The sequence below is a fragment of the Poeciliopsis prolifica genome, unplaced genomic scaffold, assembly GCF_027474105.1.
Source record: "Poeciliopsis prolifica strain line A6 unplaced genomic scaffold, Auburn_PproV2 SCAFFOLD003, whole genome shotgun sequence".
Taxonomy (NCBI): Eukaryota; Metazoa; Chordata; class Actinopteri; order Cyprinodontiformes; family Poeciliidae; genus Poeciliopsis; species Poeciliopsis prolifica.
In genome coordinates this window covers 13,150,035-13,167,242 of record NW_026562378.1, presented here as the reverse complement: position 1 = coordinate 13,167,242, position 17,208 = coordinate 13,150,035, and the positions used below count along the sequence as shown (strand labels likewise).

Sequence of the window (17,208 nt, the reverse complement as noted above, 5' to 3'; positions counted from 1 at the left end):
CAGAGGCAAACTCTCGCAGACCCCGTTCCATCTCGCGAGAGTTTACTTCGCTTGCAAATGAATTATGGAGGTCGGTGGGAATGGTAGTGGGCTTCCTGTAAACAATAAACAGAGAGCGATGCTACCAAATAAAGGAGGCAGAAGTGAATTCCCTCGAACTCCAAGGAAAGACTCAGAGGTATGAATAGAGAAAAATGTTCATTGTCATCGTGGCTTTTCAGAGATAAACAAACGGAGGCCTTTGGATCTGCTGCTGCTTTGGTAACGACATCTAGCTCGATCCAGTTGGACTAACTGACCGTTTTAGTATCAGAACCAAGAAACTTTAAGTAATGAAAGTAAGCGGCAGCTGAGTGTCGTTTCAGTCATTGGCTTTTAAGTAGTTAATGTCGTTTATCATCGGTGTTTCTGATGTTAAACGCTAACTAGCTAGTCTTAGCTAGCTGCTATTAGAGGCCATAACTGCCATGGATCAGACTAACTTCACCTTTTCTACTTTGAAACCTAACAGAGCAATCTAGTTTCATATCTATATGAAGTAGTGTCCTTTTAACAGGAAATATCTTGGGTAATCTTTATGTAAAATAGTCAAATATATGTGAAATAGACGGGATTATTGTTGCTTCCCTAGTTATCCCAGTGAGGTCTGGAGAAGTGTGTTTATTTCACTTGTGTGTGGCAAAAGGGAAACATCGAAACCAGTGTTTTCCCACCCTTATCCTCGAGGCACGGTGTCTTGGATGTTTAATTTGTTTCTCTGCTTTAACATCTGATTCAGATGAGTGCTGTTCAGCAAAAAGCCTGTTAATGAGAATCAGGTGTTATAAAGCAGAGAAACATTCTGAAACAGGAAGGAAAATGAACCATTAAGACCTCTGGTCCTCAAAACCCACTGCTTGGTTTAGATTGTTTCCTTTCTGCCACACAACTGAATTTAAAAAAATAAAATCATTAACACTTAATGCACTTGATATGATGCTGTGAAGGGAATGCGATCGTGTTAATAATGTGCACTGGACCAGGGAGCCATTTAAAACATGAAGAGACTGTCCCTGAGGACCAGGGTTGATGGCGTGGAGTGAGGATTCTTGTTCTGATCCATCCCCTTAGAGGTGTTGTTGAAAATAATACATACTGGATTTAGTGAGTAAGATGGTTTCAGTATCACAGCTGATAACTTATTGATATTGGTGCGGTTCTCCAGCTGAGTATAGCAGACAGAAGAGCCCTGCCGATGACGGTGAGAGGAGCTGAAAGATTCACTGGAGCAGCCCTGTCCTCTGCCCAGGATCTGTTTCAGATCCGCAGAAGGAACCAGCCTCTGAACATTGTCACACTCTTTCCACAAATACTTTGAACAGTTATCATCGGCTTCGTCAAAAGCAGAACCAGCAATCTGCTGCACAGCTTTCTGGCTCACACTGAGCGGCTGTTAAGATCATGAACTTTATATTATCACACACAGTTTAGAATTTTTTTTCATCTCGGTGTTTTGTCTGTTAAATTTCTCAAACATCCTCTGAAGATCTTTGAAAAACACTCGTGTGCTTTTTGGTACACGATTAAAAAAAGGTTGATAAACTGATTTCTTTTTGGAAGCCATCCATCAGATTGACTCAAGCTGCTATGTGTTGTTCACAGGGCCTGTCTGAGTCTCCAGATCTTGAGTTTGAGTATTCTGACACAGATAAGTGGGCCGCAGAGCTGTCAGGTGTGTATGCTGTGTTTTTATTCTGTTTTCATTCTAATGCACAGCTTAAATTGAAGCACTTTGATCAATTTGTTCTGTGTAATAGTGCAATGCGAATAAACAGATGTTCCAGACATCTCAATGCATATTTTTTCAGCATTCAAAACTTAATTCTACATGCATTTATAGCCTTTTTATTAACAATTATTTGCAAATGTTTCAGAGCTTTACAGTTACACAGAAGGACCTGAGTTTGCCCTCAACAGGAAGTGCTTCGAGGAGGAATTCAGAGCTCATGGTGAGTAGTTATTCCTCAAACTACCATTTATAAATTGAAGGTATTTCTAAAATGTCGCATTCTCTGTTTGCCTGGACCTCAGTGTCGGATAAGAAGTGGACGGACCTCGATGCCGCTCAGCACAGAGCGCACGCCATGCGTCTGCTGGACGGCCTGGAGGTGATTGGCCGTGAGAAGAGGCTAAAGGTTGCCAGAGCCATCCTCTACATGGCTCAGGGTCAGTGCAAGTTGTTTACATTGTTTGGAATAAAAATATACTCAGGCTGCAACTTGCTATTGTTGTAGTTATCAATTATTATGATGATTAATCAATGAGATAAATTGGCACATTCTGTAGATTTTTTTTATTTGCGATCTTAAACTTATTTTATACAAAATTAGAGATTAAAAAATGCAAATAATTCAAGGAGAAAAAACAATTTATTGTGTAAAAAAGAACAATGTTCCTTTGGTGAATCGTTGATTATTGATAGCAAAGAATTCATCTGCATCTAAAAAAATACTTCAGTACAGTCGTGTGAAAAGCTCATGCCTTTCTGCTTGACTTAGCATTAATACAGAGTAGGACTGATGTGATGATTAATGTTTGAGTTAACTGATTAATAATTGGATTAATCAAATAATAGAAGTTTTTTCAATTTATTTATAGAATTTAAATCAGGTAAAAATTTGTTCAAATTCAGAACTTAAGGAATTCTGGGTCGAACATTTTTAGAGGCAAATATTTATTTAGTATTTATCTTAAATGCAAAATGTCTTTGTTGTTTTTGAGCAGTTTTGACATCATTACAGCCATGAGTGTGTTTTTCTTTCAGCAGTTGGCTCATTTTGAATTCATGCACACTATTTAACAATTCATAGATTAATAATTAGTTGACAATAATTTTGATTGATTAATCACAATTGACCGAATGAATTCAGCCATAGAACATCTGTATTTTTCTTAGCTTTACGTTGGTGTATTTGTTTTTTCAGGTACCTTTGCAGACTGCAGTTGTGAGGCTGAGGTTCAGTACTGGATGAGATACAACATATTTCTGTTGCTTGATGTTGGAACCTTCTCTGCTCTGGTGGAACTTCTCAACATGGAGATCGAGTACGAGCAACGACTGTTTAACGAACCCGACCTCGTAAAAGTCAACATTTTACGAGGCTTTGGGTGGGCAGACGTTCCTCTGAATAACAACAATCTGTTTCCTGTTGTTCAGTAACAGCGCTGCCTGCAGCAGTGCGGTGAGAAAGCCGGCCATCTCCCTCGCTGACAGCACCGATCTCAGAGTTCTGCTCAACATCATGTACCTGATGGTGGAGACGATCCAGCAGGACGACCCAGCCGACAAGCCTGAATGGAAAATCATGAAGGAAACCTTCAGAGCTGAACTGGGTAAACATCTTCAGAATAGCTGCCATCATTTTTAGGATGTGTTTGAAAATTTCCCATGGAAGCGAATTACAACTTGGTGATAAAATCCAGGTTCACCTCTGTTCAACAACGACCCGATCTCCGTCATGCTCTTTGGAATGGTTACTAAGTTCTGCAGCGGCCATGCCCCACACTTTCCCATGAAGAAGGTGTTGCTGCTGCTGTGGAAGAGCATACTGGTGAGAGAGGAAACCGATCCAGGCTGCTTCTGGTGCGAAGAGACGCATTGTGCCGGAAAATCCTTCTTTCTCATCTGTTTCAGTTCACGCTGGGAGGGTTTGAGCGGCTTCAGAGCATAAAGGTCTGCAAACGTGAGGAGCTGGGTCTCCCTCCGCTGCCAGAGGACAGCATTCGAGTCATTCGCAGTATGAGGGCAGCGTCTCCTCCGGCGTCGGCGTCCGATCTCATCGAGCAGCAGCAGAAACGAGCTCGCCGAGAGCACAAGGTAGACACTGCCGCAGCTCCGAGAACGGACTTTAAGCTAAACCATCTGGACTAGAGGCTTCCAAACTGTTTATTCAAACGTCCACATCTGATTTCTAGATGAGATCAAAGGTCTGAACCTGCTAGTGATGAACAAATAAATTTTTTCTTCAATTTGTTTACGATTACAAAGCAAAAAGAGTGACACTTTAGGGATGAACTTTAAAATGTTTTAACTTAATTACTTGTCATTCCTCAACAAACATAAGACCTTTCTTTGTTTAAACCTGGGTGCAAGGTCCCACTAGCTCAGGTCATCTCTGTTTTGATATGACTTGTTGATAATATTACTCATAAAATGTTCTCTTCAGAGTTTTAGTTAACTCACACATTCATTCTTGTGCTTCATAACCTAGTTTGAGTTTCTTGAACGCAGCGCAATAAAAGAATAAACAAAGTAAATCAATTTAAAACAATGGCTAAAGTTTATTTAAACATTCAAAAGAGTGGGCAGGAGTATGAACTTATTTTTACGCCTCTCTTACATCTGTAACATCATTAAATAAGTTACTATCCAGGTTAGCTTTGTTTTGACATTCTTAGTACTTTCTATATCCATATCTATAAGTACTGTGCATTCATAATCGCATACCCATTTAAGCAAGCATCATTTTTAATATGCTAAGTGAATATACTGTGATTTGACTATAATTACTGATTAGTGATCTGGCATTAGCTCCAGCTGAGCCAGTCACTCACACAGTGACCAATACAAGCTTTGTGGTTTTAAGTAATAATGATCAGAGTCTAAACTCTCCTCTAATTATCTGCATCTTCTTGGATGCTACTACTGCTTTCTGCAAACGAACAGAAGATCTATAACAACAGATTACATTATCTTCAAACCACAAAGAGCACTATTAATTTATTAATCCCTTAGGGATTGAATTTGAATTGAATGTCTGTCTATTGATATTTTTCCAAATCAAACAACCTCAGACCATTTCTCAAAAACCTACAGTAAGCTCACTGTTATATTGTCTGCATTGTGTCTTGCTGCAGGTTAGCTCAATAGTCTCCTATGAGTGCTTTTTTTTTTTTCCTCAGGCGCTGATCAAGCAGGACAACCTGGATGCCTTCAATGAGAAGGATCCCTACAAGGCTGACGACTCTCGTGAGGATGAAGACGATAACGATGACAACGATAACTCCCTGGAGCCAGAGACGTTCCCTCTGGAACGCGACGAGGTGATGCCTCCACCCATTCCTCATCCTCCGTCAGAGAGGGTGTCCTTCCCTAAAGGGTTACCATGGGCTCCCAAAGTCAGGTACAGGACAGGTTTAACAAACACAGGCATTTTAAGTTTATATTTGTTTTACCCCTCACGTTTGCAGCTTCCATTCTGAGTGTGCATTTCATGAGACAATACTGATGCAATGAATGTTTTTGCTCCAACAGGGAAAAAGATATAGAAAACTTTCTGGAATCCAGTAGAAGTAAATTCATTGGTTACACACTGGGAAGGTGAGTTTGTACAAAAAAAGAGAGGTTTGATTAACTGGATTCCTCGTGATTAATGGACTATTGAAATAGTTGTCAACTAATTTATGGATTGATTAACGGGAGTATACAGACTCAAAAGAAGGGCCACCCACTCAGAGAAGAAAGTAATAAAAAATAAACACATTTTGGATGTAAACTGAATAAAATCTTCATTTTCTGTGAATATGTTTTACTCAGAAGTACTTAAGTGACATAGTTTTAACTTAACCTAGTTCAAATTCAGTAAAATCAAATCTCTTATTAAGCATACTTAGTTATCCAGTAATTGTCAATCAATTACTGTACAAAAAGGTATTTTACTAGAATTGAATTATAATTTTATTTTAGGCAATAAAATGTTTATTTTCTTATTTAAAATAGGACTTTGATTATTTATTTTACATCTTTTAATGTATTTCTAATATTGTATGAAAACGGGTTGCTTAACTAAAAAATCTGCTGAATTTTCTTTTTCCGGTTAATCAATAGAATAATTGATTACTAAAATATTTTTAGTTGCAGCCCTCCAGACATAATAAAGCTGTATTGTTGTTCTGCAGTGACACGAATACAGTGGTTGGTTTACCCCGGCCAATTCACGAGAGCATCAAGACGCTGAAGCAGGTACTGCAACATGATGTGTGGTAGATCAGTCCGTATGTGGTCAGAGTGGTTCGTTTTTAACATTTTCTTCCCATTTTTACAGCATAAGTATATTTCTGTAGCAGAGGTACAGATGGCGAAGGAGGAGGAATATCAGAAAACCCCACTGTCTGTGGTAAGTGGGAGTGAAACTCTAATATATTCTATTATGTTGTTAACTTTAACATGTCTTTTTTTCCTTCATTTCCTGTGGTCAGGGTGAAGAGGAGGTGGAAATGTGTGCCACCGAGCTGCTTTATCAGGGGATTCTTCCCAGTTTGCCTCAGTACATGGTGAGTGCTTGCTGGTTCAGTGTTACTTCATGTTTAAAGGTCACTTAAATGAGAAGCAAAAGTCCTTACAAAGGAAAAAAATCATGAAATTCATTAGCCTTTCAAATGGCTGACAAGTGTCCTTTAAAAAGTCAATTGTGTTTATATTTATTTTAATTCTTTTTTGCATCTTTTTATTTCTTCTGGGTTCATTTTTAACAAAAGGAAACTGCTAAAGCTCTCTTTCCCATCAGTAACAACTTCAACTCTGAACAGTGTTGTTGTTTTGTGCTGTCTTGCAGAGCATGAGTGTGGTGCTTTCACTGATCTAAAAATAACACAAATTTTGAGTTTTCTTTTGAGCTGGTCAGACCTGATTAAGATGAAAATCTTAACATTTTGACCAATAGCTGTTTTCTCTCTCTTTTTTTTTTGGTCCATTTGTTCTAACCCTGACTTAAGCTGGTATCAAATAAAGATAGATAATAGATTAATGCATAGATTAATAATATCCTTTAATGTCCTACAATGTAAAAAATTTCTGTGCAGCAGCAGCAGCAAAGTGTTAGGTAGTAAAAACAAGTTGATAAATCATAAAGGATAAAAAATGTACACATAAATACCATGTGGTTGTACAAAATAGTGTACGTCAGTTCAGAGAAATATGCAACTGAGTTGGTTAATTTAAAAATGTAGAAATATGCATGTATATTTGAGCATTGTGCTCAATATGTACACACATTGTATATTATACAGTTCTATGTTACTGTTGGATGTGCAGAAAAGGTGTTTTGTTTGTCCCACTAATAATTTAAAGGTGTTAGTAAAGGTTTATGGGTTGGACACGAAAGAAAAATTGGATTGTATATTTTGTGACCACCAGGGGGTGCTGTGAACTCTGTATTCCCTTTATATTCTAATGTTTTTAAAATAATGGCAGCACAGTATTTGCAGCACAAACTTGTGTTGTTTTGATTTGAGGAACATAAAGGAGCTAACTTCACCTTTACAAACGTTACGTTGAGGTTAAACTTGGAAATGTAAATGTTTTGTTATATGTAAGGTTCTGATCACTTAAAGCATGTTAACAGTCACATTTCACCTCCTTGCCTCTCTGATTGTCAGATTGCGTTGCTGAAGATTTTGCTTGCTGCTGCTCCAACATCTAAAGCCAAAACAGACTCCATTAACATCCTGGCAGATGTGCTGCCGGAGGAGATGCCGTAAGTGGACTGAACACTGAAATAACCCGACAAGATAAGCAAATATCAGCAGGTTTCTGCAGACATATGGGCTCCAAAATTAGTCTCTGACATGATCTGATGACGAGCGTCTGCAGGGGCAGACGAAGTGTGGTTGAAGTCAATATTTTAGCTTGAGAGGGGTTCAACCAAACTGGAGTTTTTCTGCTTGCCGCAGGACGACGGTTCTGCAGAGCATGAAACTCGGCGTTGATGTGAATCGGCACAAAGAAATCATTGTCAAAGCCATCTCCGCCATCCTGCTGCTGCTCCTGAAACACTTCAAACTCAATCACATCTACCAGGTGGGAACACCTCAGTTTTGGTTTCTGGCGTGTTTTCAATGTGAGAAACACTCTTTTCATTTTAACAAGAGGACATTTGTTTCTTTTTTAAATAGTTTGAGTACATGGCTCAGCATTTGGTGTTTGCCAACTGCATCCCGCTCATCCTCAAGTTTTTCAACCAGAACATCATGTCTTACATCACAGCTAAAAACAGGTATGTGTATCTGTCCTTTTTACGCATTAAGCTCCAGTCCTGTTAACTGAAAGCTTCTCAGACCAATAAATAATTTCCTTTAATTATTTTTTCTCATCAGCATTTCAGTTCTTGACTTTCCGTACTGCGTGGTCCATGAGCTGCCGGAGTTAACCGCAGAGAGTTTGGTGAGTTTTCTCATTCAGTCGTAGCTTTAGCAGCTAATTTCAGCAAGATGCTGGCATTTAGTTTCACCCTGAATGATTGCTGTCTCAGGAAGCGGGAGACAACACTCAGTTTTGCTGGAGGAACCTGTTCTCTTGTATCAACCTGCTCCGAATCCTGAACAAATTAACCAAATGGAAACACTCCAGAACAATGGTGAGTCAGCGTCGCTCTGAACTCAACCAGATGTGACTTTGAACACACGTCCTTACAGTCGGCCGTTCTCCAGATGTTAGTTGTTTTTAAGTCGGCTCCCATCCTGAAGAGGGCGCTGAAGGTCAAGCAGGCCATGATGCAGCTTTATGTCCTCAAACTGCTCAAAGTGCAGACCAAATATTTGGGGCGACAGTGGAGGAAGAGCAACATGAAGACCATGTCTGCCATCTACCAGAAGGTGCGGCATCGCCTCAATGACGACTGGGCTTATGGAAACGGTGAGTGTTCATCTGATTTTAACTAAATTAAAGGTTTTGTTTAGTTTTATTCAAATCTATTTATATATTAATATGCCAGGTTTATGTGTTTTTATAGATGTTTATTTTCTTTTCTTTTTCTCATAACACTAATTCTTCATTTTCCAGCTGCTCAGTTTGGGGGAAAAATAATTTAATATATTTCTGAAAATAACGTTATTCTGTTAATTTTACCTATAGTAAATGTTTCTGGTAAATTACTATATATTCCTGAAAATGACAGAAAATGGTTAGATTTCAAAATGAACACAATAAGAATTTACATTAAACGTATTTAATGGTTTCTGTGCCAATACTTTCTCCGGCTACCGTCCACAAAACACTATTTCAATTTGGTTGGTTGTTTTTTTTACTTTTTTTTTCACTCTAAGTATTAATATGTTTGATTGTATAGTGCCTTTATAAAAGATTCACACATTATTATTGCTTTTACAAATCAATCATGATCAACAAAATGTCTTTTTTGATAAAAAGAAAAATCACAAAAAAATCCCTTTATGAAAAAGTGAAAACCGATAAATAAAATATGAAGATAAAATAAAGGATTGCATAAATAGTTAGTATTTTATAGAAGAGCCTCTGGCTGCAATTACAGGAGAGTCTGGTGGAAAGATCTTAGTCAGGCACATCTGGACGCTGCAGTTTTACTCCAGCCTTCTTTTCTATTCTGTCATTTTTTTTCCAAATGAGTTTTTTAATGTTATATTGGAAAAATCAGGTTTTGCTTTTACGTAATTTTTCTTTCAGCATTACTCTGTAAAAGAATTGAAAAGGGGGTGAATACATTTACAGGACTTGTGATGCTCTCTCTGAGTTGTATTGAGCCATGTCACCATAACAAATTTTGCTGGAAGATAAATTATTCCAGAAGTTATTGCGATAAACAGTAACATTATTTTGAGACCATTTTCAAGTGGTATTATGGTAATGGCATCATCATGCAGCAACATGATGATGCCATTAGCAATTAGCACCAAAATGACAACTTTTTACAAAAATTATAAATTATGCAAATGAAAATTATTGAGCTCATTTTAATTTATCATGCAATTAATTGAAATATTGCTTATCGCAACAGGCCTAACTGAGCATAGATCAGACTAAACCTGTTTTATTTGCGGTGTCAGATTTGGACGCCCGTCCCTGGGACTTCCAGGCCGAAGAGTGCGCCCTGCGGGCGAGCATTGAGCGCTTCAACAGCCGCCGCTACGACAAGAGCCACAGTAACCCAGACTTCCTTCCTGTGGACAACTGCCTGCAGAGCGTCCTGGGGCAGCGAGTCGACCTGCCCGAGGACTTCCAGATGAACTACGACCTCTGGCTGGAGCGCGAGGTCTTTTCCAAGCCCATTTCCTGGGAGGAACTGCTGCAGTGAGGCTCAGCGCTGCGGAACGTCTTTGTGTTTTTAAGTAAACGGTTCCAGTCAGGAGTTAAGAGAAACCTCAGACGGTTTTCTCCCTCATCAAACTCTTAGCGCAGCATTATGTTACATTTTCTGACGGTTGGACTTCCTTCAGAAGTTGGGACCTGCGTGGCTTTGTAGGTTGTTTAAGCCTCCGACAAAGTGCTTTCTGACGTAAGCTTTTGCCTTTTAGACGTTTAGTATTAACGTGAATCAACGTAAAAGGGAAACAAATATTATCTTTTTGTATCAAGGTTCCTCAGCTTTTTTTCCCCCACTGCTCCTATTTTATAAATGAATCACTGATAATGGTTCAAACCCTCATGCTTACACTTGCAGGTATTTCTCTGTGTGCCTCTCACCTACTTAACGAGGTCAGTAAATCAACTGGAAGCACTACATGACTATTTTAACTCATGTAATTTAGAGCAACTGTTCTGTGTTAATGCTACAGTTCGATTCAATCAAAAGTAACGGACAGGCACTTCTTATTCCAAGTATAAATTTATGCATTCTGTTGTCTGAAGGTTGTTTACTTTTTTTTTTTTAATGATTGTTTTTCATTTGAGCTTCGACTTCCTGCTTCAGCTCTGGGACCATCAAATCACCATGGAAACCTGACTGAGCAACAGACTGAATCAGCTTTAAACTTTTATCCTGAACTCATTCGTTACTGTCTGTGAATAAAAAGAAAACATTCATGGTTTCTGATGTCAACTCATTGAACAGCTTATTTGAACTAAAACGGAAAAACACGTGTTAATCAACAATTCCTAATTATTATTTTTATTCTATTTGGTTGCAAGGGTGGTGAAGAAAATATAAATACATGTAAATTGTTTAACCTATTTATCATGACTGTCTTTGTTTTACATGGACTTAAATAATGTAATAAAATTATACCATCACTTCATTTTCTTGCATTTATTTTCTGACTGGAGAATGCAGCATCTTTTAGGGCTGCATATTTGATGTAAACTGATCAATTTTTCAGCAGCATCGACTCCAGCAGCTGTTCAGCCAGAAAGAAAGACTCGTCACAAAAAAGAAATCCTCATTCAAAAGATTCACATTGAAGCCAGAAACATAGATCTCACCTTTTTCACGCTTCCGGGTTCTAAAGCGGATGTGGGGTTGGACAACTTCCGGTGGCTATAGCGTTAGCATTAAAAGGGTAGGAAAATGGTTCAGTCTTGGCGCCGGAACATCTCGACATATACAACCGGAAATGAATGTAATTTGGAAGCACAATTAAAGAAAAATATACTTGACTTGCTTTGGCAGAAACAAAAATCCTCTTCTGCGCCACAGAGCCGTTCAATAATAACCGAGTCGCTCATGAACGACAACGAATATGAGACTGTTTTAGCTCCATACACCTCAATACTCTCAACAGTCAGGTGTAACTTGGCTGTTATACTTTTTTTGTTTTCTTAATACCGATCTCTTCGACTTTTCTTTTTCTTAAGCAACTATTTTATTATTGGTAAGCTAGCTGTGGCGTCGCGCATCGAGCTGACGTCACGACAAAACAAACGGTCGTTTACCTGCAGTACCTAGGCGACCTCTAGGGGCGCCCGGGAGCACAGTTTGAGAGATACTGCTGTCGCATTCTGTATCATAAAGAAATGCACTACTACACTAACCTTTACACAAGCAAACATCAACCTGATCCAGACATGACTTTACTTTGAGCTAAATGTTTTTTTTTAGTTTGTAAAGGGAACTGCAGAAGCTTCAATAGTTTTCTTTCTCTAGCTGCGCAGTATCTATGTGAAACATCTACAAATGTTTCCTGTCACCAGGAGCACCAACAAAATCTAAACGTTTTGTGTCTCACTCAGGTGTTATGTTTGCATTCGGTTTGGGTCAAACAGAGAAAGCCAGATGAATTTATTATACTGTTATAAACTGAGCTTGGCTCAAACTTTAACAAAGGGTTGTTAAGTCAGTAGATAATCTGAGTAAGAGTCAGAAAGGAGCCATGTAGAGATACCAAAAGACATAAAGATCCTATACTTACAACAACAGAGTTTCTGTTGGCTCTGACTAAAGAAGCCTCTTCAATCAGAGGCTTCTTTAGATCCACTGTAGTACTGACTGCTACAGAAAAGGTCTGTGAGCAGATCCTTAATAAAAACAAGAGATCAGCATCTTCAACTCTGAAGAAAAGTGTGAGGTACAACACAAAGTAGTTTCATTACCGTACTTAAGTATATTTTTAGTCAAGTACTTTCACTAGGCTACATATTTGTCTATTTGTATTTTACAGAGTAAAGTATTTGAGTACTTTATCCACCACTGCTGCTTTCAGAGGCCATAAATAGCAGGAATCAGAGGTTCGTTAGGAGACATTCAAATGTTTCAGTCACACCCTGTTCCACTGTGAGACAGACCAATCAGAAACGACACACCTCTGAGTCATTTTAGCAGAAAACGAAACAAACAATGCTTGTGTAACCAAGCGCGCGTTTTCTTCCTCAACACAAACCTGACAGAGCCTCGCGTTCCTGTCAGCGTAAATCTCCTCTCTTGTCCAATCTGCACAGACCTTCTCAGGAATCCCACCACCATCCCCTCTGGACACAACTTCCGCGGAGCAGAGGGCCGTCAGCTGTCCTGAATGCGGACAGACGTTTCCCTGCAGATCCCGTTTGATCAGGACTCTGGCTGAGATGGAGAGATATACGGACAGGAGTCTGAGCAGGAAGAGGAAAGAAGAGCAACCAGCTGAGGCCCAGCTGAAGAGAGGCCGGGGCGAAGCAGGCGCGTCAGAGAGCACTCTGTGCTGGCGGCACAACAAACCTCTGGATGTTTACTGCTACACAGACTGGGAGATCATATGTGCCGAGTGCGCTGCGGCCAGGCACAGCGGACACACGTTTGGGCTGGTGATTGAAGAGAGGGCAAAGAAACAGGTACAGAAAAAACAAGGAGTCACTCAGCTGCTCGATTTAAACTATGGAAACTCTCTGGTGCAACTGTTTTAGAGTCACAGGCATCAGATATGGCAGGAATATAGTTCTGCTGTAAACTAAGTTAAAGAAGTAAATTATAAATTTGATTACACAACTTGTTACTAACAGAATGAATTCCTGAGGTCACATAATGTAATGTGCAGAATAAGTCGTTACCTTTATTCAATTACATTTACTTGAGTAACTTTTTGTCTTTTTAATTACATTCAGAAGTGGTTTACTTCACTGTTCCTTTTACTTTTACTTGAGTAATTTAACGAAGTATGGCTACTAGTATTGGAGTAAAATGTGTGTATAGTGTAACCTGAACAAACAAGTTATAACCCAAAATCCCCCCCCCACACACACACACAGACTTTTAGTACTTTGATATTCTATGGTTATTTTTATTTGCTGATCCTCTTGTGCCTTTGGGGATGAAGTGAATATACAGTAATCACCATATACTGTCAATGCAATATTACAGCATATTACCGTGTTCTAACAATGTGTTTACACCTCACTGTATTAATGTCATGAATTGTGTATTTAAAAAAAGATTTTAGAGATGCTTCTTATGCTTGAAATGTGTTATTTTGGACCTGTTGTTTTTTGCAAAATAATTTTTAATTTGAACTTTTACTGCTTTAGAAATTGCACATTACATACCATTTTTATCAGTTTGATGACAATTTTAAAATTTTAAATCTGATGTTCTTTAATATCCTTTTCAAGAAATACTTTTTACTCGAACTTCAGTATTTACGTTGATAGCATTTAACTCTTATTTGAGTAAAAGTACGTCAAAGAACAAATGTGTACATAAAATTTGCCTGTTAAGCTCTCTGCTCCATTTAAAGGGAAAGTCCTGCAGTGTCTTTGCAGAGAAACTATTTTACAATAACTTCTGTGTAATTTAAGAAAAAGCTGGAGATCTTGCAAACCAAACTGAGGAAGACGCTTCAGGAGCAGCAGGAACAGCAGAAGAACATGAAGAAGAAGTTTAAGCAACTTGAGGTGAGGAAATCTGGTACTGTTTACAAGTTCTGAGGTTGGAGGGATTTTGATCTTGCTCTGCTGTGTTTAAAACAGAAGGAAGCCAATAAAACGAAGGACGACTGTGAAGCAGTCATAGTTGAAGTCATTGATTGCCTTCAGAGACATTGCCTGTCTGTGAGGAAGCTGGTTGAGGATCAGGCAGAGGCAGCAGCAGCTCAGATCCACGTTGCACTCCAGGACCTTGAGATGAAAATAGAGGAGAAGAAGAAGTTGTACGATGAGCTCAATCTCCTCGCGCGGAGTGACAACAGCGTCCTTTTTCTGCAGGTATGACACTGACATTAGCTCACCTGTATCATGGTTCTGCATCCCCTCTGCAATAAATGTGTCTCTTCTTCTTTTTCCAGGAATGGCCCAATATGCAGAGTGACTGTGAAAAAGTCCTGCTTTCCTGCAATGAGAGCTCAGAGGACCAACGTCCACAATTTGAAGTTACAAAGAGAGCAATAGAGCAGATTGGGAAGGAGCTGGAGGACTTCTGTGACCAACAATTTGCTTCAATCTCCCAAATTTGTACGTGTAACAGCCAACGTGGAAGTATTTTATAAAACCAGTTAATTAAAATCAACTCTTTGCACATTTTCGTACTTACATTTGTGTCTCAACTGCTTCTAAAAAAACATCTCAAGTGCTTAATAAAACCTCCAGCCGTTTTTTAGTGAATGTTTGGTGTCTGGAAAATGAGTCGTTTCAAATACCTCCTGATTATTCAGACACATTCAACGGCCACTGCGCCCTTACTTATCAACCACATCATATAGACCACTTTACGCTGACCGATCACATAAAGATCTACTTCATATATATTGATGTTGTTCAACGTCTCCTCATAGCTTGGACTGGAGAAGGTCGTAAGGAGAACCTGGAACCTACAACCAGAGAAGAATTTCTGCAGTGTGAGTTTATGTTCTGAATGTTCCCGCCTCTCTTTCCGTCTCTGAAACTCTTCATTTTACTCCTTGTTTCCTCTGTTTACACCAGATGCCTGTGACCTCTCTCTGGACCCCGAAACGGCTCATAAGAACCTCATCGTCTCTGCTGAAGGCAAACAGGTGACCAAATTGCCTGGCAACAGATGCCAAACCCCAGCTTCACTTCATCAAGAGAGGTTCACCCATCGATGCCAGCTGCTCTGCAGGGAGGGCCTGCAGGCCGAGCGGTGCTACTATGAGGTGGAGCTGGAAGGAGACAAGGCAGAGATCGCCCTAGCATACAAAGGGATAGACAGGAAAAGCAGCACTTGCAAGTCGGCATTTGGGGCCAATGAAACCTCCTGGAGTCTCGATGTCTCTCGGTCTTACTCTGTGAGCCACAGATCAGAAAGCGTCGAGCTCACGCAAGAGCGCAGGGGAAAAAAGATTGGAGTTTACCTTAAATTCAAGGAGGGAACTCTGACTTTTTACGAGGTGTCAGACAGCATGAAGTTTCTGTACAAGGTGGAGACCCAATTCACAGAGCCGCTGTATCCAGGGTTCTGGCTCGACAACAAATGCTCCATCAGGATCTGTGATTTGAAGCGACACAAGCAGTAGATGTTCACAGAGAATCAGACACTGCAGATCAAAATGGGATTTCAGTGATGCGCCGTGAGTTCATGATGGTTTGACATTTCTTCTTTGTGGATTTTCATTTGCTGTAAAAAGTAATGCACTGAAACCAACAATGTCACTTAATATTATTTAGCCTATTTTCTGTTTTATTAAAGCTTCTGGATTTGAATGAGATTCAGACTTGTGAAGTGCACAATTCAGAGACTGAGGTCCAGACAAAAGTCAGGGAGCAAAAATAATCTTTAATACATCTGCAGACGGAGAGCAAGAAATACACTGCATTAGGCACAAATTAGGATCCGCTCTGAGGAACCCAGAGTTGCATAGTTACTTTATTCCTCTCGTTACTACCGAGGCGGAGACTCAATCTTCGAAGACCAAACAAAAGAAACAAAGGAAAACATACGAAACCTTGTATGCTTATTCACTGTAATGTTTATGGGAGGTGAAAACTAAACACTCTATCTCCATGCAGGGAAGGCCACGGGAAAAACAGCGAGTTCCCAAATAAGTGTCTGGGGAAGTTCAGCAACCCTGGGAAACTTACTTCAGTAGACACATCTTGTTTCATTAGTTTGTACACCTTTTCCAGCTGCACAGAAAAACACCTCGACTGTGATACAAAAAACATTACATTTATATGACACATAAAGGAACATCATTTAATACGAATAAAACTTCTTAATATTATTTAGCCTATTTTCTGTTTTATTAAAGCTTCTTGATTTGAATGAGATTCAGACTCTGATCATGACAGATCAGATGGACAAAGCTGAATGATTTCCTTCAGTATGCCACTGATCTGAGGTTTTTGGGTTTCATCTGTGTTTGCACTTTAACCATTTTCTCATTGTCTTTAACTCATTATCTCATGTGTCTCTTCCTTCCTCTGTAATTGGTTGTAATAGATCCTTGTCCCCTTGATTCCTTCTGTGTGTGTTTGTTGTTTTGTTGAGTTCTCTGTAAGTGTTTATCATTAAATTATTTTTCTGCCTCCATTATGTTGTAGTTTTGGTGCTTTTCTCAAATTGAACAAATCATGAACGTACCAAACTAAACAAAGGTAAATTCGCAATTCAAAAGCTATGTTATATGACTGCAGCTTTCAAATACGAATAAAGTAATCGCGTGAGAGAAAACAGCCTCAATTATTCAAATTTTGTCTCTTCTTGTGTCCAAGTGCAATGACAAATATTTATCCCACTGCAGCTGTGTGAGAACCAAAACTGTAGAAATGACTTTCCAATCATTTCCAGACCGATCTTTTGTTAATTGTTATTTGAAAACTGCATGTTATATTTACTCAGATTATCTCTAATAGTAAAATGTGTTTGATCTGAAATGCATTACAAACGAAAAAGAAGAAACTCTGTGAAAGTGGACACTATATTTGTTTTAAACATAACTGTGTGAATCTGTATAAATGAATTGATTATCTTCATTTTATATTCTGTCTGCTATTGGTCTATAAAATGTTCTTGGGCTGAAATACATTGAGTTGCTGGTCAGGTCTTCAGATACTTGCTTAAT

The 17,208-nt window shown here is 39.1% G+C and overlaps 1 protein-coding gene and 1 pseudogene across 1 annotated transcript; both read left to right on the top strand.

Annotated features, from left to right (window-relative positions):
• Positions 1–30: 30 nt before the first annotated feature.
• On the top strand, positions 31–11,025 carry strip1 (striatin interacting protein 1). The gene is made up of 20 exons (XM_055026223.1): positions 31–178; positions 1,642–1,711; positions 1,914–1,988; positions 2,071–2,205; positions 2,964–3,084; positions 3,197–3,372; positions 3,463–3,590; positions 3,674–3,856; positions 4,942–5,162; positions 5,294–5,359; positions 5,938–6,001; positions 6,084–6,155; positions 6,238–6,312; positions 7,417–7,514; positions 7,711–7,837; positions 7,933–8,033; positions 8,134–8,200; positions 8,289–8,393; positions 8,467–8,671; positions 9,838–11,025. The coding sequence occupies exons 1-20, from the start codon at positions 65–67 to the stop codon at positions 10,083–10,085; spliced, it is 2,451 nt and encodes an 816-aa protein (XP_054882198.1). The 5' UTR covers positions 31–64; the 3' UTR covers positions 10,086–11,025.
• On the top strand, positions 10,421–16,917 carry LOC129353164 (tripartite motif-containing protein 16-like protein; annotated as a pseudogene).
• The last annotated feature ends 291 nt before the right edge of the window (positions 16,918–17,208 follow it).

Bases quoted from the DNA above. Each gene is read 5' to 3' on its own strand.
- strip1 (XM_055026223.1), top strand. From the start codon at position 65: ATGGAGGTCGGTGGGAATGGTAGTGGGCTTCCTGTAAACAATAAACAG. The intron at 1,989-2,070 runs GTGAGTAGTTAT...CCTGGACCTCAG, and splicing joins GGAGGAATTCAGAGCTCATG to TGTCGGATAAGAAGTGGACG. The intron at 8,034-8,133 runs GTATGTGTATCT...TTTTCTCATCAG, and splicing joins TACATCACAGCTAAAAACAG to CATTTCAGTTCTTGACTTTC.